General features: G+C 42.5%; 1 protein-coding gene across 2 annotated transcripts in view; it reads right to left on the reverse strand.

The window, feature by feature from the left end:
- MRPS5 (mitochondrial ribosomal protein S5) overlaps nucleotides 1-25,619 on the reverse strand; it is a 92,063-nt gene that overhangs the window by 26,710 nt on the left and 39,734 nt on the right. For both annotated transcript variants that reach the window (XM_084622733.1, XM_084622734.1), the window contains 2 exons: nucleotides 18,668-18,702; nucleotides 1,771-1,861 (listed from right to left, as the gene is read on the reverse strand). In XM_084622733.1, the coding sequence (XP_084478859.1) occupies nucleotides 1,771-1,861; nucleotides 18,668-18,702 (126 nt within the window). The remainder of the gene's footprint in view (nucleotides 1-1,770; nucleotides 1,862-18,667; nucleotides 18,703-25,619) is intronic.

Consider the following 25,619-nt stretch of genomic DNA (forward strand, 5'->3'; position numbering starts at 1 on the left):
GTTTTTCTTGATGCATGGTGCTGGATTCCCGAGACACCCACTCACACTACATGAAGTGCTGGGCACATTGCCTTTGCCTACCCTATATAATTTTAGGAAGAGGTTTGCTCTCCAGTCCAGTGAAGTAGCAGGAGCTCAAGGGTAGACAAGTCTCTGGTGGATTTCAGCGTTTTTTACCTTTATTAATTTGCCCTTCTCCTCAGTAAGTTCAATGCAGTGTTGAAGGCATCAAAAACCATTGGAGCCTTGTCTACATTAGGGCTCCCATCAGTGCTAACACTGGTTCAGCTGAACTGGTGGGATATTTTCCCTAAAATTCTCTCGTCTCCATATGGGCACACAGGGAGACTTAATATGCTAGATCTCTTCCCCTTTTGTTTGCAAAGACAACGTATGTGTGATTGGGGCCTTGTCTGACCTAGATTGCTAATGCCTCCTTTGAAGAAGGAATCCTCACTGTGACTTTAATGCAGCATTTCCCAAATGTTTGAAAGCTGAGACCCACTCTGAGGAAAATTAAGCCAACCACGCCCCTCTAGCCAGTCTCTAGTCTTCCCTTCTTGTATTGAGAAGCTTGTAAAAACTTGTCTTCAAATGTACCTGCCCACAGCCAATAGTTATTAGACCCCTCACAATCTGAGGTTTCTATTTTTTTCAGTTTGCTTTGTGCAACTGACAGCACTTTATCTACAGTTAGTTTCATTGATGCCCTAATACATAGTAATTTTCTTCCATGTTGAAGAAACCGATATAAGTATCTGCAGGGGAGAAGAAAAACAAAAATGGTAAAACCCTGAGCTGCTGATGTCAATGGAAGTCTTGCCATTGATTACAATAGGGCCATGGTTTCATCAAAGTATTTTATTTTTCAATAACATTCCTGGATGTACTATTTAAAGGGAACTCCATCAGAAACTGGATTTTTTTTTTTAAAGAGTAAATTTCTATAAAGTAACAAATGTTACTGTTCTAAGCTACCTTCTTGCTCACACGTTACAGACTTATCCTATAATAAAGTAAATCAGGCATTACATTTCAGCTGGAAAAAATAATACTTCGGACAGATTATATTGAGGTACAGAGTGAGAAAAACAAAAAGAAATAACCTTCTATCCAGTCACCTAACTGGGAAAAAACACGTAAGGGTATAGAAATCAGTACTACCACCCTGTCATACAATGGTTACAGCAAGTGTGGCATGTACTAGAGAAGGTAAAACCTATTTTCAAAACATGGAAATTGAGATCAGTTTGGTCCCCCTTTCTTAATGGCTTTAATTGTTCTAATGACCACACCAAACCACTCAGCATCATAAAGCTTTGGAGGTTCTTTTAATCATAAATAATGTGATGTCCCAAAGCAAAAAGGAACAGCATGAAAAGGAAATCACATACTCCATTTTGATCTGCCAGTGATATCGCCTTTGTCACTCAGGAATTAAATAAGAGTGGTTGTTATAACTGATGATTGTACTCTAATCTTATTAGTATATTACTTTGTTTTGTGTAAAAGAAAATGGAAGAGAAGTGTCCTTGATTGGCATTTTTTTCATAATCATCACCGATTGTACATTCCCATTGTAAACCTTGATTCTACTGTTCTTTCTCTTGGTATATTGATATGTATGTTAATATTCCCCCATCCCCCAAATTAATTTGTTATTTAAAAACAATCAGATTAACAACATTCCTTTGAACAACATGCTTCCCACAGCCCTACCCCAAGCATCATTCACTTGGCACCTTTCAAGTACATTATAATTACACTTACCTGCAGCCCCATTTCCATTTCCAGCAACCACTAGGGCACTAACTGATCTTCTTCTTCCTTCCTTTGCTGTCATATTAAATACATTTTTCACCTGATGGAAAAAACCAAAGCAGTTTGCTATGAGGCACTTTGTCTTCTTAAAAAAAAAAAGTCACTTTTACTAAAAAGCTAGATTTGTAAGAGAAGACCTCAGACACATACTACATTTTCGTGAATGAATATTATATGTAATGGGAATTGACTTTGAAGATTTAAATCTGCTAAAAATTCTGTTACTGTATTAACTAGTGCACAACAACATAAAATAAGCATTACAGTGTGGCTTCACTAAAGCAAAAGGAACATTTTCTGTGATCTCCTCTGTACTGTTTAGTTACATAATAAATGAACATCCTGTATTACGATCAGCTTCACACTTAATTTCAAGCACTCTGCTTAAGAAATATCACAGCAAAGAAAAAAAAATTAATGAAAATGTAAAGAGACATTAACATCTTGCTTCCCACCTCAAACTGACACATGTTAGAAGCTCTCTCATATAAACTGCTCAAGGCAGGTTATTACTTTATACCATTTGAAGACTAGAATCCCAAATTACTTACTGAGGGAGGCAGTGGCAGCTAATCTGATTTCCAGGGGTAAAGATTAATACAAACTCCACACATACTTCCATATACAGTGAAAATACCACTTATTTTGGAATAGTTGGACACAAAAATCTGCAGGGGAAAGACAGCCTTGTGGTTAAGTACTGCAGTGGAACCCAGGAGAGCTGCATTCACTTCCTGGCTCTGCCAGACTCCCTCTTGAAATTACTTAATGTCTGTGCCCAAGTTCCCACCTGTAAAACGGAGTAATATTTCCCTTCTCTCATCCTTTGCTACTTGAGGTTTTATTTTTTTTTTTAAAATCACCTACTGGTATTTCCTGATTTAGTATCTCACTATTACCATATAGCACGGAGAGTTTTTTTTTTGCAGTTCATTTCCCAGGATAGGCTTTCCTTGTCCTGTTGAAAAAGGGGAGGGGGAAAAGAGATACCCTGTATGAGGGTACACCTTCTGGAAACACCAATGTGATTCCTTTACAGTATCGCACTGACAGCTGAATTACAGTTAATATAAGCATAGTCCACAAAGCACCAACCCTTTTAGTAATTGTACCAGTGTCTCAAGGAGTCAGCCTCGTGGCAGCAACATTTGGGTGAGGATTTTCAAAAAGCACTCCGTGTTGGCCTCATTCTGTCCCCCCGACATACAAAGGAAAACTCCCACTAGTTTCAGTGGGAATAGTCCCAGAGTGAGAACTTCTGAAAACCCCTTGCTTTTCATTACAGTACTTAGGTTAAATTCAAAATGCACACATTCTAGAGATGCATCATCTTTACATACCCTAAGCTTTACTAACAGCTTGTTACAAGTTAGTCGTTTTCCCTTTGACTTATATTTAGCAGGAATGGCCTGATCAGCAAAGACCCTTGACAGAATTTGTCTGTCCTGGGCACAGAAAGACAGACACCATGCACAGAGTTTGACATAGGAAAGAAACCCTGTATCAGTATGGAACGACAGAAAACGAGCTGAAGTAGAATGAAAGGTGCACCTCAGCCCCTCCTACTCTCTCTCTGTGTCACATAATAGCCTACTCTCCTGTGGGCAATAATATACTTCTGTCTAATTTTGGTTGTTGGGTTTAGTGAGTGGGTGCTGGATAGTGTTGGTGACTCGTGATCTACAGGAGGTCATACCAGATGATCTGGTGGTCCCTTCTGGCCTGAAACGCTATGATTCTGACTATGAAAGCTGCTCTTCAAGCTGTATCTAAAATATACATGTTTGCTCTGCATTCAATTGTGTGTATGCTTACACCACATTCTTAACACATGCGTGCACAAAGGTGGATATGCATAGTCTCAAAAAGATGGAATTCTGGGATTACAAGGATCTATGAAGACCTTGTTTTTCTCCCTTATCCAGGAGGTGGCAATCACAACACATGGAATGGGCTCCTTAAGAAGAAGAAGAATTTCGAAAACTGTACTTGTCAGCTGTTTCTGAGCAGCTCTGAAGGAAAATGTGTTCAGTCACCCGTCAGCATCAGAGTTCACCCATCTCTCTTCAAACTCTGTAAAGGCCTTTCAAGCTTGATAATTTGAACAGACAGCCATGACTGTTAGAACATCAGTGTCCTTAGATTCTATCTTTCTCCCTTTACCTTATTAAATCAAAAAACTCATCCCTTTTCTGCAACACAGTCTGCAGTATTCCCCTTCCTACTTAGAGTTAGACTATGCAGCTGAAAGCACATCATTATAAGACAACGGAATTAATTAATACAGAATTAACAGCTTGTCACTTTTATAAACAACACAGCTCAAAAAAAGCAACTGAAATCAAGTCAGTTACCCAATTATTAGACCTTGATTCAACCCAGTTTTAATGCTAACCTTTAAAATCTGTACTCTGATATATGTTCAACCTTAGTCACAGTGTATGTATCTTGAATTGATTCACCTCACTTCATTCATTATTCAGTGCTAACAAATTTAAATTCAGCTTTCTCTGGAGAAATGAAAAAAACAGAGCACCTCTTTGAAAAACCAAACCAAACCACATAAAATATTTATTTATAAAAAGGAAGGAATAGCAACAGTTTCAAAGGAGGAATAACGGCAGTACAAATCGGGATGCCATAGCCTAAAGAGAAGCTGCAGAAGTAACTCATGCTCTTATTTGGGTCTTGCCTCTAGCCCCATCAACAGAATAAACTTCTGACTCAAGTGTGGTGGTGTTTTCAACTCAGGCTAGCTGGCCTGACTGGTAATATAGGCTAAAGCCCAAGTGCTGCTTTCGCTCAGGGCTGGTAACTCATGCACTTTGCAGTGAGGATGCAGGCTAAGGTACTCGAATGCTGACAGTTCTCCAATGCCTTCCTACAATTCCCCCTGCGTGCCCAGGACAGACAAATTCTCCCACAATTTGCTGGGAAAGAACCAAGAGTGTCTCAGCTCACTGCAGCACTAACTATGTAATGTGCCCACATAAGTTCTAGAGACACACATGAGTAAGTGCAGCACCAGGGTGGACCCAGTAACTCGAGTGTGGCCGGCTCACACCTGAGCTGGGATAACCCAAGTGTTGACCATCGGGTTAATGCGGCACTGATGGAATACCCATAGAAGGAATATCAGAAATTGTTATGGTTTATTTTCATAGGAGGATCTATGAGTCAGAACCACATTCCAGGCTACCAAACTGCAAATTACTTCATAGTTTAATATTCCACTCACAATATATCAAACATCCCAAGCCAATGATTTATAGGCTGGGAGGCGGAATGATGAAAGTAGGAAGATTTGTTTATAAAAATACAAATTGCAATTGGCATCAGAAAAACCCTACTTTACAGAGAGACCAAATTCTAACCCCCAAACTATCTGAAAAAGCTTAGTTTATGGCTGAGACCTCTTGTTCTCTTATTGATAACATTTTGGGTGCTTTTCTTAAAGGTGGCTTAAAAAAAACTGATAGGAAATGCTTTTCACGGTCTCTGACGGACATGGTCAACATTATCCAGAGAAAAGACAAATTTCCATTTATTCTAAAGCCAAATCCCAAAGCTATCATATTTGAAAAGCACGTTTGAGCCAACATCTCATTTGGAGTGAATTATTACTCAAGAAATTTCATGTGTACCTTATAATTTTTCAGTCAAAAATGTCAAACATCGCAGACACTGCAATTTCATGCCACATTTCACTTCTGCAATATTTTTCTTTCATCATGCCATTTGTAAAAGCATTGTCTGGAAAACCTTAACTTTCAGTGACTTACAAAAAAGTTAAAATCTGTGATTCTATGCATTAATAATGAAATAGTTAATAAGAAGTTTCATTTTTGCCAGAAAAAAAATCCTGTTGTGGGAGAAGCAGTAATAAAATTGGTTAAAAACCCCACCTAATCTACCAGATAGATTAAAATGCATGTTTTAGGTTTTTAAATAAACACATGCTAATTATTGCTAGGTGGCTCAAGGTTAATTGAAACAATTACCTTTAAACACTAACTTACATTACAGTAACAATCTTTTATAGCATATCAAAAATGTATTTCTAATTAGAAGATGCAGACATGAATGATTAGAACAATGCAGGATCCAGGTTTTGTTAACAATGTTATGCAGATTAGAGCAGCGTTGCTCAATGAGCAACCAGTCCCGGAGGCCTCCCTGACACAGTTTAGGAAGGCAGCAAGCCAGTCCCTAGTATCAAAAAGGTTGAGAAATACTGAACTAAGGCATGCTGACACTGTATTTTCATGTTGCACCCACAGACTACTCAGCTTTGTATTTCAAGGTAGCCCAAAAAACTACAGGAATTATGCATAAGAGTCTTATGTGGCAGTTTTCTTCAAATTTCCCACTGCCGTACTACCACCAGTGCAGCTCCACTGGGGCTGAAATGCTGCCAGTGGCTGCTGGCATTTTAGCGATGGAGTCGTCTTGAACCTGCTCTGAGCAGGGGACATGCTGGTTAAAATACTGGGTGTTTGGCCACTGTTGCTTCCACCAGTGGAACTGAACTGTTGAAAGTGAAAGGGTGGGAAATTAGGCACTTTTAGTGTGTGCCAACAAGGTCCACACTGGCCAGTTTGTGTGCAACACGCTAGCATGTACTAGAAATTACACCCATTCTAGTGCAAACTAATGTAGACAAGCCCTAACTTATGTCATACCAAACTCCATATACAGACTGCAACATTTGCATGTTTGCTTTCTACCATATACAGGGTTGGCTTCTTGCTTTGAGTGTGTTATTGTTAATATCCTTGTGTTGCTTCCTGTGTACTTTATTTTCCTGTATAATATTAGGTATATTCTGTGTACCAAACTGCCTATTCAAATGCATACCTCCCTGTAAGTAACCCTCTGAAACATAAGCCAGTGGTTAGAAAGGAAACACCACTATGCTTTGCTGAAACCTTCAGATTTGTATCTCACTGAAAAGGATTATTACATGTGTAGAAAGAATTCAACATTTCGGAGGGGTTGCATTATTGACCTAGAGCCCAGCTAAAAGATGGCCAGACCTATACAAAATTCCTCAAATGAACTGATAATGATCGAAGAGAAGCATCGAAAAATCTGAAAACAAGAGCAAATGACCAAAAGGCAGAGTGTTTCTATAAATGGCAGAGGCAGCTTCAGTGCCAAGGAAAACCACCGGTCTGCCCTTGATAGAGGGCATTTGTTTATTATTACACTTTGGTTCCTTCTAAAGCTTCCCCTTGCCTGTGTGCAAGAGTCAAAAGAACTCTGACCTCACCTTACAAGCTTTCATGCCACCCTGATTTATTTCATGCATACTAGGTCTCGTTTTCTAATTCTGACTAAGCTAAACTACAAGACACTGCAGGACTGCAGAACACTGTTAGGCACTGCATTTACTAAGTGGCCACATGGTTCACTGAAGGCCCCATGTTCTGAGGAAAGAAAAGAAGTTAATTTTATTATAGATGACAAAAGAAAAGAACTCTTGCATTTACAGGCGTTAATAATAGCACATGTACTCTCTGTCAAGCATAACTGTAGCTATTAATCCTCATTAGCTCAAAATTTAAGTAATAAGCACCACTGCCATTTTGGGCTTTTTTTGAACCTTCCAGTCTAGGATCTCAAAGCATTCAGTAAACAACGAAGTGAGCCTGACAACATCTCTGTGAAACTGGAAGTATTAATGGCAGATGGGGAAAGTGAGGTACAGGGAGGGAGTTTAAGTCATTAGCTCAAAATCACACAGGAGGGCCAGGACTAGAAATCACATCTTGTAACAACACCCAGTCCTATGTATTAATACTCAGAGTACGCCAGTATTTCTTTGTGATGATCTCGGAGCTGGCTTACTGGAAACCTCAGCATGTTTGTATCTTAATTCACATTTAGGGAAAAGTTAAGCCAGCTTTTTCTTTTTCTAAATGGCACTACCTCCAAATAGTACTACTCTCTTTCAATAGCTAAAGAGCCAGTGTTCACAGTAGGGTAACATTTTGTTGTTCACAAAATATTGGTAAGGCTGCATCTTTGGTCATAAAAAGGTTCTCTCAAAGCAGTATATTTAACTTCCAGAGAACTGCTGACAAAAGCAGGATAACATTAAACAGCCTTCCGGGTTAGCTTTCACCCTGTCCTTTCACCCTGACAGCAGCAGCACAGAATAATACTGAATGACAAAAATGGGAAATGCATACAAATGAAGCACTAGATATGCCATCTATTTAAAGTATGAATACTAACAAGACTTGTTTACTTCAAAACCCAGGCTCCTTACCATATAAAAGATGGGACTCAATTATCTACTTCAGTTTATAGCTGGCCTTGGATACCAACAATCTTTGCTGCTGTGGACAGTTCTTTTAAATGACCCACCATTCTTACCATTATCAGCTAAAATTCATAATACTCTATTAAAACCACACAGCCTCCTGCTGCTCTTAAAAACATTTTTTCCTGTTCAAATGAAGCAGACATAAACAGACTAACTGCAACGGTACTGTGTTGTGCCAAGGCTAGTTTTATAATTTAATCTAATAGTTATACCTTGAGTGTAAAAAAAACCTAACACACACGGAAGGCCCCAACATTACCTAACACCTTCTCTGTCGCGTCCAAACTGGCAATCATCTGGGGCATGGAACTGTAAGAGCAAAAGCCACTTGCAACAGTACGCCATGAAGCTAAACAAAAGCAAAGAACTCTCAGGTACTGTTAGAATATTTTAGTTTAACTACTGCAACAGAGGTGTGACTAAATTAAAATAAATTCTATTTTGACACACTTGTTAGAAAATAAACTTTGAAATCCACAAACGGCCACCCACACTTGTAAGAAAAATGTATCTCATGGTTTTTAAGAATTTTGTGCTTTGCTGATCCCCAGGATAGTCATGACCTGAAGAGCCATATGAGAAGGCGTGGTCTATTTCGTTGCTACAGAGGAGCTCCACCTGGGTGGTGGCAGACCAGCGAGGAAAGTGAGATGATGCCTCTCTCCCTCCCCTGGCAATGCTGGGAAAAGTGTTCCTGACTTCGTAGCAGGTGCTTCCACTCCATACAGAACTGTGCAGAGAGCACAGAGAAGTCAGTAAAGGGTTCAGCTGTGCGAGCACAAAGGGGAGGATGTTTCCTTGTGCCCTCTTCATTTTGGCTGCTTGGGTAACTGCCCAACTCTGAGGACAGAAAGGACATTTCCTACTAGGTATTGTTTTGGTTTTTTTTAAAACCCCTATTCAGCCTGTCAGGGTGGCTCCTCTAGTGGGGTTTTGACCTGTCTAAGCGATCCCGGTTTACGTGCAGTGAAATTAGGGCTCAGCAGAGTGAGGACATGTTGTTCACTGTTTCATTACTTTCTGCTAAAGTATAAAAGAGTGGGGCTACGTGCAAGCAAAGCGGAGGAGCGAGACAGCATGTCACCATTGTGGGGACCCCTAGAGCCTGAGCTCCTCTTACACGAGGGTTGTGCAATCACACACAGGTGAACAGAGTCACAGAAAGTGAGGTACTGCTAGCATTGGGACTGATCTTCATTTATTAGCTAAAGCCTTTTAGGCCACACATTCATATTATTTTCTCTCAAAGCATTAATGCTCTCGGGGGAAATCCTAAACTGATCAACTGCTATGACCAATGTGTCATGCACATTTATTCTCAGGAACAAAGACTGTTTATTTCAGGGAACCACGTAGGAGCAAGAATTGCCTTCAGAACGGAATAGAAGACACAAAAGTGTTAAGTCAAAGGGAACTTCTGCTCATCCCCCTTCCTTTGGGGGAAAACAGATGGAACTTAACTGTCTAGCAATTATAACCCAGAAAAACAAGTCTACAATCTGCACCGAGTGGTATAAAATATGACTTAACGCGCAGAATGATGACATCTGGCATATGATTTATTGATTATACCACAGTCTATGATGAATCCTCAGTTAGTTTACTCACAACAGCAAAGATGAAATATCTTCAGAAAACAGCAGTTCAGCAAAACTTCACAAGGGCTACGTGAATTAAAACTCAGTGAAGCAACTCTTTTTGGACACACATCATCTATCTAAATAAAGCAAAAAACTATTTTGTGTAACCTGACAAAACATCACAACACTTTAATCAATCAAGATATTTCATATAAGTCATATAGGCTATCTGGCAATCTGTGCAGACTAAACATTTGCAAACTTTTATACATACATAGGCTTATTTTCTTAGTGAAGAAAAAGAATGGAATGATTCTAGTGTGTTATTTCACCACCCAGTAGTAAAGAGTTTGTCAACGCATCTATGATAGAGCTCCCAGTTTAGAGTTGGGAACACAGCTACTGAAGCTCACTTCAGGTGCAAATCAATTCTAAAAATGTTTCCAACTCTGGAGTTACCGATTTTTAAATTTTCTCCCTTGAAACAGAGAAGGAAGAAGCATGGTCTAGTGGCTTATTACTATAGTGCCTACGAGCTCTGGTCACGGCCCAGGACCACACCATGCTAGGTGCTGCACAAACAGAACAAAAGGACAGTCCCTGCCCCCAAAAGAGCTTACAATCTAACTAGAAGAGAGAGATGAACAGAGTAGGGAATACAAGTAAACAAGGAGATAATATCAAGTCGGGATTCTTAGGTTCTATTCCCATCTCTGCCACATACTTCCTGTGTGACTACAGAACAGTCACCCACATTTTCAAAAGTGGGCTCTGATTTTGGATGTCCAACTTGAGACAACTTGGGCTGGCTTTTCAGATGTGCAGAACATTTATAACTCCAACTGAAGTCAAAGAGAGCTGTGGATTCTAAGCATGTCTGAAAATGCAGGTCCCAGGTCCCCCAGAAGACCTCACATGAGAACAGACAAAACAGTCTAATAGCCGGGGTAGTTGATGGCAATAATACAGATAGCCAGTCACTTTCCCATTTTCTTTTTGCGAATACAGACTAACACGGCTGCTACTCTGAAACCCGTCACTTAAATAAGTGTCTTGTCACATTCAGCAGTAAACAAGGCTTGCTTTTAGGACCATCATTGTGTTTCTGCCCTTTGTTTCTCTTCCTTTCCTCCTCCCGGTGTGTCTTCTTCTCCTCTCAACACTTTCCCCCAAGCAGCAACTCCCACTTCCTTCCTATAAGCTTCCCTCCTGCACTCTTCCCTCCTTCTATATGCTAATATGATCAGCAGTGAAATAGTTATGAAATGTCCACAGTAGGCTTTACAATTAATATCCCAGGGAGTCTTCATTAGGCTTTACAATTAATATCCCAGGGAGATGAATGGGGTAACGGAGTGCCTCACACAGTTTGTTGCTCCAGGCTGTTTGCTGAGTCTGATGACAACACTGCATTGGTGTAAACTCCAGGTTTCAGAGTAGCAGCCGTGTTAGTCTGTATTCACAAAAAGAAAAAGGAGTACTTGTGGCACCTCAGAGACTAACAAATTTATCTGAGCATAAGCTTTCGTGAGCTAGAGCTCGCTTCATCGGATGCAAGTTTAGTTACTGTATTATCAGAATACTACTACTTCACAGGTCTTATAGATCTCAAAATGCTATACAAAGAAGGTCAGAATCATCATCTCCACTTTACAGATGGGAAAACTGAGGCACAGAGCAGGTATGTGACTTGCCAAAGCAAGCCAATGGCACAGCCTGGACTAGAACCCATGTGTAAGAGCCATATTCTACACTTGATCTTTGAAGACTTTGGAAGATTTGCACAAAGAGACCTGCTGTGGATTAAGGCATGTATAATGTCCTAAGCTTATTCCCCAGACCTCAGATCATGATTAGAAATGGAGTTAGAAATCTACTAAATTTAATAACGAAACTGTTGGATACTAATCGAGTAGGAATGTTCTCGTATCGAAAACTATGATAGATCTGGGAGAGACACAGGCTTTTCATTGGGCCTATGTCTAAGAGGCCGATGCACAACTCTCTAGTTAGAAAATATCTCAGCTGCAGAAATTCATATGTAGTTAACTGGCCAGAAGTCACTGACAAGCACCATCCCGCCGCAGTTGTTCAGGACTATTGCAGGAAGATGCATCAAGAGAACCCTTAGCTGCAGCCTGTAGCTAGCTTTCGAGAATGACATGCTATCATAAAATACTAGATCCATTCTTGGTACTTATTATATTATTTACATGCCAAAGCTATGCTAGTCACATTCCGCAGGGCCCATCCAGCACCACAGGACCTCCCTGGCTGCTAGCTCTGCACAGCTTTCTGCAGCTGCCTGAGGCCACCTGCTTTTGAACAGCAGCAGCAGAGACTCTGCTGAGACCCCTTCACCATATATGGAAATCACACTCAGTCATGGGAATGAGAGTGTCCCTCCAGCCCTGGTCCAAACGGGGGAAAGCTATTCACGTGGGGAAGGAAGCACTCAGTTATAGGGAACCTGTCAGCAGCTGCAGATTACTATTTTATGGAGAGGGGATGGTACCAAAGACTCTGCTCTTCCTTCCCAGGTAAATTTGTCAATTACATTGATCTGATTTGTCTTCCCATAGGGGATCTCAACTATACTTACTGCAGGTGCTCCAGGAGCTGGGCGCATTGGGGAACTGGAGTACAGGCCTTCTGGCAGGCAAGGAATTTGTTCTATGGGTTCTTTTTCCTCTAAGTATGTGTCCCACTCCCAGCTGCAGGACAGAAAGAAGGCTTTCTATAGGGCGTTCCATGGTGCCAGAGTCTGCAGCTGCCCAATGGTGGTGTGTCTTTAAAAGCTTCATATATATACTGTGACAGGGTCGGGCCAGATGGCCACAGAAGAGTGATCCTATTGGGATCCAGGAAGTGGATGGGCGGAAGCTCGCCCACTGCTAAAGGATCCCCCCCTCAGCCTAAGAGGGGGATCCACAGGACCTGGAAACCAAGTAAAATAGAAGAGTGATAGAAGGCAGATATATTAGCCCCAGATTACGCAGGTCCCTTTTCCCTGGGTAAGGTAACAGGGGAGGTTCCAGAACAATCAGGAACTTGCTTGAACCAATTAAGGCAGGCAGACTAATTAGGACACCTGGAGCCAATTAAGAAGCTGCTAGAATCAATTAATACAGGCAGGCTAATCAGGGCACCTGATTTAAAAAGGACTTCAGTCAGTGAGGGGCGTGCAAGGAGCTGAGAGTGAGAGGGTGTGCTGCTGGAGGACTGAGGAGTATAAACGCTATCTGGCAACAGGAGGAAGGTCTTGTGGTAAGGATACAGAAGGTGTTGGGAGGAGGCCATGGCGAAGTAGCCCATGGAGTTGTAGCTGTCCCACAGGTGTTACAAGAAATACTGTAAACAGCTGTGATCCACAGGGCCCTGGGCTGGAAGCCGGTGTCAAGGGCGGGCCCAGGTTCCCCCATCCCCCTACTGGATATAAGAGGAGTTGACCTGGACTGCGGGTCCCACCAGAGGGGAAGGTCCCTGGCCTGTCCCCTGACCCACTAGGTGGATCAGCATAGACTGCGGGGATTGTTCTCCTTCCTTTTCCCCATTCTAGCCAGTGATGAGGTTAGCTGAGTGAACGGCAGGTTTGAGCCACTAGCAAAAGTGGCCAAACTAAGGGCTGCCGTGAATCTCTGAGGACAGCAAATCTGCCAATAAGCGCAGGACCGACCAAGGCAGAGGAGGAACTTTGTCACAATATATTTTGGATCAGGTCATTAGCTTAAATTCTTCTGAAAAAACACATGCTGTGAAATTTGTAATCACATATAGAATTCCAATGGAGGTGAAGAGAACTTATTTGCAATTAAAAATCAAAGATTTATGCATGTGCACAGATCCTACTACAGGTCAGTCAGCTCCACTGTACTTCAGAGTCTATTTCCATTATTTATCTCTCTGCTGAGGTGTTAATAATTGATGTATAAACATAAAGTTAGCTTGGAATTGAAACAACTTTGTTAATAACCACTCTTACCTGTTTTTAAAATAACATATGAAAGTTTGTTTTAAAGTGGCAGTAAAAAGATTATGCTTTTGTAATTATGCAGCATTTTAAAATACAAGATTTCAGAAGCCATTGTGATGGTTTATGCCTTTGCAGTACCTTTTCCTCTCCCAATTTCCTGCTGGAAACTCCCTCTGAAAAATTCTCCTCAGAGCTGTCAGGTCCCAATGTGCAGCCCCATAAAAGGATCACTGGCACAGTTCACCGCTTTGAAAAGCTGCTAGAACCTGCCATTTCACGTGGCCCCAATGTCTGGTTCACTGGCCTACAGTAAGCTGCCACAATTAGCACATAATTGACCTTCCCTCCTTACTTACCCATGAAGGAGAAGCAGAACTACTTTAAAGGAATAAAAATAGGCCGTGATTTTCACAAGCGACTAGTGATTTTGTGAGCTGAGTTTTTGGGTGCCCAACTTGAGACACCTTAAAGAGGACGAATTTCAGAGGCAGGTGGCTCAGGCCCACTCAAGGGGTCTGAGACACTAAGGGCATAGCTGTCCAAGAACTACTGAGTTCTGATGGAGGTCCGAGTGGCGAGGCTGCTGTCACTGCCCCAGCCTCACTGCAGTCAGGGGAGAAAGGGGGAGCATGCTAACAGAAGGCAAAACATTTTTGGCATTCGAACAGTTGATATCCATTCTGAAGGACACAATACCTGCATGTGAACTGGTGGCAAATGAGTCACAGACATTGACTTTGTTCTGTATCTAAGGATATCACTAAATATTGCCTATGCAATGTCATTGTTTCCATAGCAACTAAAGCATTTCAAATGGAACAGAGAGAGACTAATATAAGACAAATGGGGGGGCATAAACATGATATGTGATGGCATGGTGTTGTGTGGTGCTAAGCGTTAACGTACACTGTTTTTGGATGAATTGCATAATTCATTAATAACTTCACCATTGATAAATAATGAGGTCATTCCAGACCTGTGCAATAAAAACTTTATACCTCCCCACCACAAAGTCTCCATTTTTGTAATATTTTGTTTTCAAATTGAAATTAAGTTTTAAATCTTTTAAAATCATTTTCCCTAAAACCATGGCTGGTGAGGAACTTGGATGGATAACCCTTAGCCTAAAGTTTTGCCATCAGTTACGGAACATTTTGATAGCAATATGGGTTTAGTAACCAATATCACTTCTCACTACCTCCTCACTTTGCACACAAGGATCACACAGAATTTTGCAAATATTAACTCATTAAGCCTTACAACAACCAACAATATTTTCCACAGAAATACACACAAAAAAATGCAGAAAATAAACAATCTAACAAATGTACATATTTCACGCAACTTATTTTTGAGAACCATACTGAAAATAGCTTGTAAGGCCCTTCAACTTGTATTCTAGGAAATAGGTCGTAATTGCAGATAGCACATGTAATTTTCCTTGGCTACAACATTCTCCATCCCCACACCACATTTCAGAGGCGAGAATCATTGCTCTATAGAATATGATGTAGTGCAGAAGGCTCAATAAGAGTTTTACACTTTCTGTAGTTCCCTGATCCCCAACATTACACAGTATCACTTTTCTTGTTTCTATCTTCCTCAGAAGTGTTAAAATGCTGCCATGTGAACTCAATAAGGATTATACATGAGTTTTTGCTCACACATGCTTTTGGATCACTTTATTTTTATAAAGTGATCTGAACTCAGCTGCCACACTAACATTCACCATTACCAAAACCTGCCAAGGCAACTCGGGAAACGTTTCTAACATTTGTTAAGGTGGTTCACGGACTTCAGAAAGTACTTACGACATACAGGATGCATTTTAATGCAACTGCTGTTAAAAAAAATTCCAAAGATGTTGAAAAAAAGCAACCAATCATGAAGTTGAAGATTCAGAACAATTCCAAAATATTTCACCATGACTAAAGACTGAGAGGTAGGTCTGAGGGAATCTACAGTGTCAAGGCTGAACTAGATAGTGGGAACTACAGCCAGTGCTGTAGCTTGCTTATCAAGAGGAGATAAAAAGACCAGTGGAAGTAAATATAGCTAGGCATTAACATCTTTTCCTCAACAGTTTAAAAGGTACTAAAATCTTACCCAATTAGAGAATATATGCTGACACAAGAGCACCTTTATTATTAAGGTTGAAGGCTAAACACAAAAAAGAAGCTTGCAAGAAGTGGAAGATTGGACAAATGACCAGGGATGAGTATAAAAATACTGCTCAAGCATGCAGGAGTGAAATCAGGAAGACCAAATCACACCTGGAGTTGCAGCTAGCAAGAGATATTAAGAGTAACAAGAAGGGCTTCTTCAGGTATGTTAGCAACAAGAAGAAAGCCAAGGAAAGCGTGGACCTCTTACTGAATGAGGGAGGCAACCTAGTGACAGAGGATGTACTCAATGTTTTTTTTGCCTGTCTTCACGAACAAGGTCAGCTCCCAGACTACTGCACTGGACAGCACAGAATGGAGAGGAGGTGGCCAGCCCTCTGTGGAGAAAGAAGTGGTTCGGGACTATTTAGAAAAGCTGGACGTGCACAAGTCCATGGGGCCAGATGCGCTGCATCCGAGGGTGCTAAAGGAGTTGGCGGATGTGATTGCAGAGCCATTAGCCATTATCTTTGAAAACTCATGGCAATCGGGGGAAGTCCCGGATGACTGGAAAAAGGCTAATGTAGAGCCCATCTTTAAAAAATGGAAAGAGGAGGATCCGGGAAACTACAAGGCAGTCAGCCTCACCTCAGTCCCTGGAAAAATCCTGGAGCCGGTTCTCAAGGAATTAATTCTGAAGCACTTAGAGGAGAGGAAAGTGATCAGGAACAGTCAGCATGGATTCACCAAGGGCAAGTCATGCCTGACTAATCTAATTGCCTTCTCTGACGAGATAACTGGCTCTGTGGATGAGGGGAAAGCAATGGATGTGTTATTCCTTGACTTTAGCAAAGCTTTTGACACGGTCTCCCACGGTATTCTTGCCAGCAAGTTAAAGTAGTATGGGCTGGATGAATGGACTATAAGGTGGATAGAAAGCTGGCTAGATCGTCAGGCTCAAAGGGTATTGCTCCATGTCTAGTTGGCAGCCAGTATCAAGCAAAGTGCCCCACGGGTTGGTCCTGGGGCTGGTTTTGTTCAATGTCTTCGTTAATGATCTGGAGGATGGCGTGGACTGCACCCTCAGCAAGTTTGCAGAGGACACTAAAGTGGGAGGAGTGGTAGATACACTGGAGGGTAGGGATAGGATACAGAGGGCCCTAGACAAATTAGAGGATTGGGCCAAAAGAAATCTGATGAGGTTCAACAAGGACAAGCGCAGAGTCCTACACTTAGGAAGGAAGAATCCCATGCACTGCTACAGACTAGGGACCGAATGGCTCTGCAGCAGTTCTGCAGAAAAGGACCTAGGGGTTACGGTGGACGAGAAGCTGGATATGAGTCAACAGTGTGCCCTTGTTGCCAAGAAGGCTAACGGCATTTTGGGCTGTATAAGTAGGGGCATTGCCAGCAGATCGAGGGATGTGATCGTTCCCCTCTATTCGACATTGGTGAGGCCTCATCTGGAGTACTACGTCCAGTTTTGGGCCCCACACTATAAGACAGATGTGGAAAAATTGGAAAGCAGAGGGCAACAAAAATGATTAGGGGACTGGAACACATGACTTATTAGGAAAGGCTGAGGGAACTGGAATTGTTTAGTCTGCAGAAGAGAAGAATGAGGGGGGATTTGATAGCTGCTTTCAACTACCTGAAAGGGGGTTCCAAAGAGGATGGATCTAGACTGTTCTCAATGGTAGCAGATGACAGAACAAGGAGTAATGGTCTCAAGTTGCAGTGGGAGAGGTTTAGGTTGGATATTAGGAAAATCTTTTTCAACAGGAGGGTGGTGAAGCAGTGGAATGGGTTACCTAGGGAGGTGGTTGAATCTCCTTCCTTTGAGGTTTTTAAGGTCAGGCTTGAGAAAGCCCTGGCTGGGATGAGTTAGTTGGGGATTGGTCCTGCTTTGAGCAGGGGGTTGGACTAGATGACCTCCTGAGGTCCCTTCCAACCCTGATATTCTATGATTCTAAGGCTAACCTTCCATTATCAGCCTTAGGATTGTGGTTACCAACACCACCTTAATCAACCTGAAATTTCACATGCTTGAGTTTATGCCAGGTTAGCGTTTTCCCTAGGAGGTCTGAGGCACATCAGGTAAAGCATTTGGGAAATTAAAAAACAAACAACAAAACTTCCTGGGCTTTTCTGGTTTTAAAATGAGGGAGGGGACCGACCATGCACACCTCTTGTAATTGACTTGCCTATTTGCTTCTGTTTCTTCACAAATTGAGCTATTGTATTTGCCAGGGGTTCTCAAACTTCACTACATCGTAACCCCCTTCTGACAACAGTTACTACATGACCGGGGGGTGGGGGGTGAGGGAGAGAGCCCGAGCTCTGATGCCCAAGGTGGGGATGGAGATCGGGCTTCAGCTTCAGTCCTGAGTCCCAGCAAGTCTAATGCAGGCCTTGGTGACCCAATTAAAATGGGGTCGTGACCCACTTTGGGGTCCTGAGCCACAGTTTGAGAACTGCTGGTATTTGCTATATAGAACTTTGTTTTGTAGTAGGAGATAATAGGGGACATGAAGAAATACTCTCTTCAGCCAACTTGCTTTAGCTTAAGGAAGAACTATGCACAAGTGTTATTTTCAAACATTTGTCTTTTCAATGTCATACAAAGCTGCCTCTGAATTCGGTACTATCTGTATAGCACAGAAGATCAAACATCGGTTAAAAGAATGGCAGATTTTATTGTGCATCTGAAATAGAACATTGTTTCATACTTCCCTCAGTCCGTCTAGCTCCCATCACAATAAAGCTGATTTATTAGAGGCCAATAATTAAAGTGTAGGATTTAATCATCATTATTTTATATTTAAAAATATAAGTCCTTGAAGATTTTTGCAACACTTACCTCAATTACCCTGGAGTCAAAGTCTTCGTAAGTTTCTGTTGGGAGAAAAGAAACAAATAGGTACTTCATTTATTTGCTCCTAATTATCAATACAGCACTAGGGTGATCTGTGATGACAGTTGATATAATATTACAAAGGGACAAAGCTTCTTATACAAATCTAATTTAAAATCCCTGCAGCATGTAGACTAGGGTGACCAGACAGGAAATGTGAAAAATCGGGACAGGGCTGGGGAGGTAATAGGAGCCTATATAAGAAAAAGACCCTAAAATCAGGACTGTCCCTATAAAATCGGGACATCTGGTCACCCTAAGGTAGACTCTGAGCATTGCTTGCAATTTATGTACACTAAAGTCCATTGCTTGTCTTCTTTACAGTGCTGTGTGAAGATATTTTTAAATGATCAAATTCATTTAGAAATGCATGCTCCCTAAATTCAAAGTAAGATAGGTATTCAGCACATTTATAGAGTAACGTGCACCTTTAGTTTTCCATTTCAGGATACACAAAGTTCAGGTTGGTTGTGGATTACTGGTCTCTGCCCTTTGGGAAACCCCAGCACGCATCATGCTGATAACCCAATTTGCCGTGCAACCTCACTGAAACAAGCCTATCAAGACAAGATCAATCCTGGGAGGTTTTGCCCCGTTTGCTTATAATACAGCATAATTCCGTAAATTTCTTAATAATCTTATTTTATATCCCATTGGGTATGATAAAATATAAAGTTTTGGAGCCATTCACTATGGTTAAGAACAACATGGAACTTGCCTTGTCAGCAAGGTTCTGTAGTATGATGTCAGAAGCAAAGCACACATACTGGGGTATCTTATGGAGCAGAAGGTGGGGATGCATGGCGAGTCATTGAGTTACAGTATAAATGGAACAGAGGTGTTATAAATGTACTGTTTATCTCATTCCAATTATTTGGGGCACTCAGCATACATTTCTACACTGAGGAGAGCAGCGTCCGTCTGCAGAGCATGGGAGCTCTATAGTTGCACAAAGACATCAGTACCGAATTAGTTTCTGCACTGAAGTCGGTGATGAATTGGAACTATGGTTATAACTAACTACAATACTGTGATGTATTTCCATTTCAAATGTCAGCATTAAGTTTTCTGTAAAAACATGGAAAGTTTTAGTCCTAAATTATCTTGAAAATTTAAAATTACAGAGTTGTGAAAGTTTAAAAAAAAAATCATGACATTTACTTAAATGGAACAAACATTTTCCCCACCCCTCCATACTTGTAACAACTCAACAGTTAAACAGATTTGGTTCAAACTTCTTACCTTTTCCTTCCCCCCCATTCCCCAGAAACATCTGGGCTGAGACTAAGCGTGGAAAATGCCAGATCAAATGGCAAACTTCTAAGTTATTGTAACTTTAACTTCTATAATTAATAACAGATCTCTCCGAAACAATAATTTGTTTTACACTAATGCCTTGAGACTCCGACCAAAACCAGGATCCACTGTGTAACTAAGAGACGGTCCCTGTCACAAAGATCTTATAAATCAAAATAGCCAAGACAGAGTGGAAGAAGGAAGTAGAATTATCTCCATTGTAGAGATGGGGAAAACTGGTTACCTACCTTCCCATAACTGTTGTTCTTGTAGACATTTTGGATATATGTCCATTTCACTGTAGGTGTGCGTGCACCCCATGCACAGGTGTTGGGCCAGTGGACACGGCTTGTTAAAATCTCTGGATTTAGGTGCACGCATATCCCATGTATGGAATCCACAAAGGGACCAGCACTCAAAGAATTTTATTTTCTTCAGGAATTTGTTCAGATCTCAGATCTAAACTAGGCCTGAGGCCCCCTTTTGCTTTGGGGATCAGGAAGCAGTGGAAATAGAAGCCTTTTCCCCTGCGGGAAAATGGAACTTCCTCTATGGTCCCTGCCTGAAGAAGAGACTGGACCCCCGTTGAAAGGCAATCTTGTGACGGTGATCCCTGAAAAAGGATGGGGAGGGATAGAAATGAACTGGATGGCATGCCCCCATTCCACCATGTTTGAGACCTACCAATCTGATGTTATGTGGCCCCACCACTTAGGAAACGAGATAAGCGATTGGTAAATAAAAGATGGGGAACAGATGGAACTAAGGTGGCTGGTACACTGTCCTTGAGTATCCCTTCAAAATGCCTGTTTGGAAGGTGGCGGGTGGATGGTATGAGCCCACTGATGCTAAGAGGGCAATGGGGGACACCTCCTATAATCCCTTTCTAATTTTTTTTGGTGGATTTTGGGATTGGGAAGCAAAACTCTGGTGTCAGAATGGCTGCTGTGGAAGAAATTGCTTCCCCCCTCCCCCCGTCACTGGAGTATAGATCCCAAGGGATTTCAGTGTCGGTCACCCTGGAATCTCTGAGGCTATGAATCCTGTCGTTCATTTTCTCTGAAAACAGACGGGGGGCTTCAAAAGGGAGGTCTTGGATCGTGTGTTGGACCTCTAGGGGAAACCCAGTTGACTGCAACCATGAACACCTCTCTCATATCCAAACTATTATCCAGCAATGTTTTGGAGGGCAGCTCTGGCAACCAGTTTACCCTCCTCACTCATCACTGCAAAAACTCTTGTCTACGCTCCTCTGGTAACTTGTCTTTCAACTTTTTAACATTTTCCCAGAAGATGAAGTCATAGCGACTCGGGGTGCCTGCTGGTTTGCAATCCTGAGTTGCAGGCTTCCTGAAGAATAAAGCTTGCAACCAAACAGATCCAGCCTCTTTGAGCCTTTGCTTTTTGGCGTGAAAGCTTGATGTCCCTGCCTTTCCCGCTCATGGTGGCTGCCACCACATGAGAGCCTGGGGAGTGGGTGGTGAGAGTAGAAATGTTCATAGCCCTTAGAGGGGACAAAGCACCTCCTCTGGGCTCATTTTGCTGTGGGGGACAGGGAGGAGGGTGCCTGCCAAAGAGCCATGACTGACTCCAGGATGGTTTCATTACCTGGTAGAGCCACCCTAGCCGGGGTCATTGATATCAGGATGTCCATCAACTGTTGAGACCTTTCGGACACTTCTTCTGCCTGAACGCCAAGTACAGAAGCCACTTTTTAAAGGCTCTTGAGGGGCTCTGTGGTCCTCTGATGTGGTGAGTAACCTGAGGGTTCAGTAGCCTCAGTGGATGATGAAGGAGGAGGCAGCAGGCCTCTGACATGGTTGCTGGTCCGGAGCTTGCAGTGGGGGGCTGTCCGCATGAATACCAGCTGCTTGGTACCAGTCTCAGTAGCAGGTATCGAAGAATAGTGCTCTTGGTGCCCAGAACCAGTCTCTGCACCGGATTCGGTGGGGGGGGGGGGGGAAGAGTGCTTTTGGTGCCCTTGTCTCCAGTGTGCCAAGAGGATTAAGGGCAGGACCTGGCTGGCTGGAGGGGGAATGCCCCACAGTGACCAGAATGGCCATGGGTATGGGCTTGGGATCCCTCCTTATCCAGGGCATTTACCTTTAGCTGGGGCCCAACGTTGGTTTTGCCACATGGCACCGTGGTGCCAATGACTCTGATGGGGGGGAACATGCTATGTCCTGGATGGGACAGAAAGGACCTCACCTCTGAGCCTGAGGAGTCAGATGCCTCTGACAGAGGAGGGGCTGATGCAGAAGGGACTAGAGAGAGACAGCCTGAGCCCGGGGATGGCAGTAGCGGGGAAACAGAGGAAGCTTTCCTCTTGACAAGACAGGCTTCAGGGGAGGCTTGGGTAACCATGCTGCAGGATCTCAGTGAGCGAGCTATGAGCTGCAGGCATCTGCATGGGTTGCAGACCTTCTGCCGCCAATGATACCAGTACTGAGTGACTAAACACGTTTCTTGCAGCTGCATATGTGTCTGGGGTGGCTGGGTGCGGCACTGTCTGCTGGCTCTGTTAACGTCCTTTAGGGGAGACCTCAACAGACCTGACACAGGCCCCGAAGGTGGAGATCCCCCCGGGGAGGTGATGAGCGTTCCAGGGATAGCCTTTCTCCCAAATGCTTTGTGGTATGTCTGCCTCTGTCTTGCTTTGGTACTGACACAGAAGAGCAAGAGGAAGGTCCGAGTCTTTCCTTCGGTACCGAAGAATGGGACCGAGGAACTGCAGACATGTCTGGTGGGGTGTTCTGTACCAAAGCTGATGTAGGTGGGGCGCTTTCCCTCTGTGACGACTCTGACGGGGGTCGAAGTGCTGGCTCCATGAACAAGCCCTTAAGCCTCACTGCTCTCTCGCTTTTTGGGAGGGCTTGAAGCTTTTCCAGATGTGACGTTTGTCACTAATGTGGGATTCTCCCAAACATTTAAGGCAGGATGGATGCTGGTCACTGACTGGTACAGGCTTTGTGCAGATCCTGCATAACTTAAACCCCGAAGAGCAAGGCATCATTCTGGTACTGGTCCCAGTACCAAGAAAAAAGGGTCAAGAGAGACCAAAACCAAAACACCTAGCCCTAAACTATCAAAATTGACTAAAACTAACTATACCCAACAAGCTACTAACGTACAGCTATGTAGAAAGCAGAGTGAGGGAAGTACGTGAATCACTCAAGCCTGAATTCACTCTGACAACCCTCACTGGCATTAAGGAGGAACTGAGGTGGGCGGCTCCGCTCTGATAGAAGACTGCAGCGGTGTATGGCAACGGAGGGTGCTTGAGCCACCTCAACAGATACTGCTGAGGAAAATAAATCTCTGATGTCTGTGCCCGGGGTGCATACACACCTGCCATGGCACCAACATTTGCAATCCCTGGAAAAAGAAGTGAGGCACAGAGCGGTTAAGTGACTTGCCCAAAGGCACTCAGTCTGGGACAGAGCTGGAGCCAGAACCCAGGTATCCTGAAACTCAGTACAGTGCCTTGATGACAAGGCCAGCCTTCCTCTCTCAATTAAATCTGAAACTCTTGGGGCACCATTACTCAATTCTTGAGAGGTCATAACTCTATTTATTCCAGGACCAAAGTTACGTACTCTATTCTTCCTAGCTCTTCACTGCTGAAGAAGTGCTGGGGGGAATGAACAGTTGTGCACAGTATGTTCCAGTGATGATCCATTCGTGTATTTCATCATTTGCATGCATGAGCTGCCTACTTGCATAACCATTACTCAGATGACTACCCTAAGTGAACTGAACATATATGCATTGATTGGAGACTGTCATATTGCTAGAGGATGTAACAATTCTATAAATGGCTCACTTCCACCATGTCTACACTATTATCTAGTATTATTTTAGAATATTTTGAATGATATAATATTAGACAATCTATGATGATTCAAGCAAACAACCATGAGACGTATTTGATAAAGATTTCTATACAACTACAAGGAAAAAAATCTTGCCACTTCAAATCAACCATAATATGTTAGTGCAATACTTTAAAGGGCATTCAATTTAAAGAGTGGCCTGAAAAATTTCTTTGTAATCAGTCAAATGCAGCTACAGCATCATTTTTTTGCCCTGTAGGAGTCAGGAAGCAATCTTTACAAAACTAAACATTTCACATAACATTCATGATTTAGTCTTTTCAGAATGGTGATAAGAAAACACTGGTCAGGTGTATGCTACACTTGGGGCACCAAAGTGCATACCCCTCCTTTTCTCCATATACATTATAGTAATAAATGTAAGCTTCCCCTCTGCACGTTATTTTTGAATGGAATTCCATTTCAGAAATGTCTCAGAAGGGAGAAAAAGCAAATACACGAGCATGGCAGAATTTTGAGTATTCTGTACCACTATCCCCTGATAGTGCTCATTTGGCACATGAAAGTTAGGGCAGAAAGGATACAAACAAAGCAGAAATGCAGACAGATCCTTTTGACTGGCCTGTGCTCTAACACCCACTTTGCAGAAAGGAACAATGAGCAAGCCTTTCTGGCACAGCCTTTGGCAAATGCCAAGATTCACTTTATAAAATCTAAAATTCTCTTGGTGATGGACCAACAGGACTGACACACCTTTGCCAAGGTTTCTGTTTCAGAATTTACTGAACCCTAATTAACTCCCTTATCTGACTACCGTAAACATTAATAATAATTTGTTTCTGGTCATGCCCACAACAAGCTGTATGCTTCCTAGCCATGAAAGAGGCACAGTTCCTGCCATGAAGAGCTTACATTCTAAAGGAAAAGGAATCAGTAGACTAATTCCTGCATTGACTCAGGAATCAAAACCAGGCCTCTCATATGGCAGGTGAGAGAACTTTCATATACCAACAACCTGAAAAACATACCGCTCTTAAACAAGCATTTGCGGAGCAAAGCTTCGACAGACGGCTGCATCAGACAGCAGGGAGCAAGACACACAGGGAAGAAGAACGTTGCTGCTTACCAGCAGCAATTCTTGTCCTTAATGCATTGCCTGCACAGTGCCACACTGCACATACCTGGCTGCAGAACCTGTCTGATCAGCACTTGGCAGTGACGGCGAACACATGGCCCTCCGTCCCTGTCTTCTACATAAAAGGTATAAATAACCCACCCTCCTAACCTTCCCTCAAGAAAAGGCCTTGCTGACTGAATTATTTTTCCAGTTGAGTCATTTCACCACCTTACATGGCAGTATGAGAACGTATACATGGCCAAAACAGATGCTGCCCCAGCGATTAGCTGTGAAGTTGGGATTAGGCTAGAAGCGACCATTCTGATAATCTAGGATGATCCGAACATCCCAGATCAGAGAAGGTCACCCAAGGAGCCCTCCATCAAGCCTTCTGATTGAGCTAGAATGTGTATTTTAGAAAGACGTCTAATCTTGACTTAAAGTCTCTGAGTAACGGAAGCTCCACCATGACCTCTAAGGCAGTGGTGGGCAACCTGTAGATAAAGTCTGAACAGACTGAGACATAACCTCACAGAACAGGGAAGTAATGGTTCGTTTCCATGGCTTTCATGCAAATACACCCTTGGAACATTATATGGCATTCCATGAAGCATACTACTGAAAAATACTGGCAAACTGGAGGGAGTTTATA

Source organism: Lepidochelys olivacea, assembly GCF_965140295.1.
Source record: "Lepidochelys olivacea isolate rLepOli2 genome assembly, chromosome: 3".
NCBI classification, from domain to species: Eukaryota; Metazoa; Chordata; order Testudines; family Cheloniidae; genus Lepidochelys; species Lepidochelys olivacea.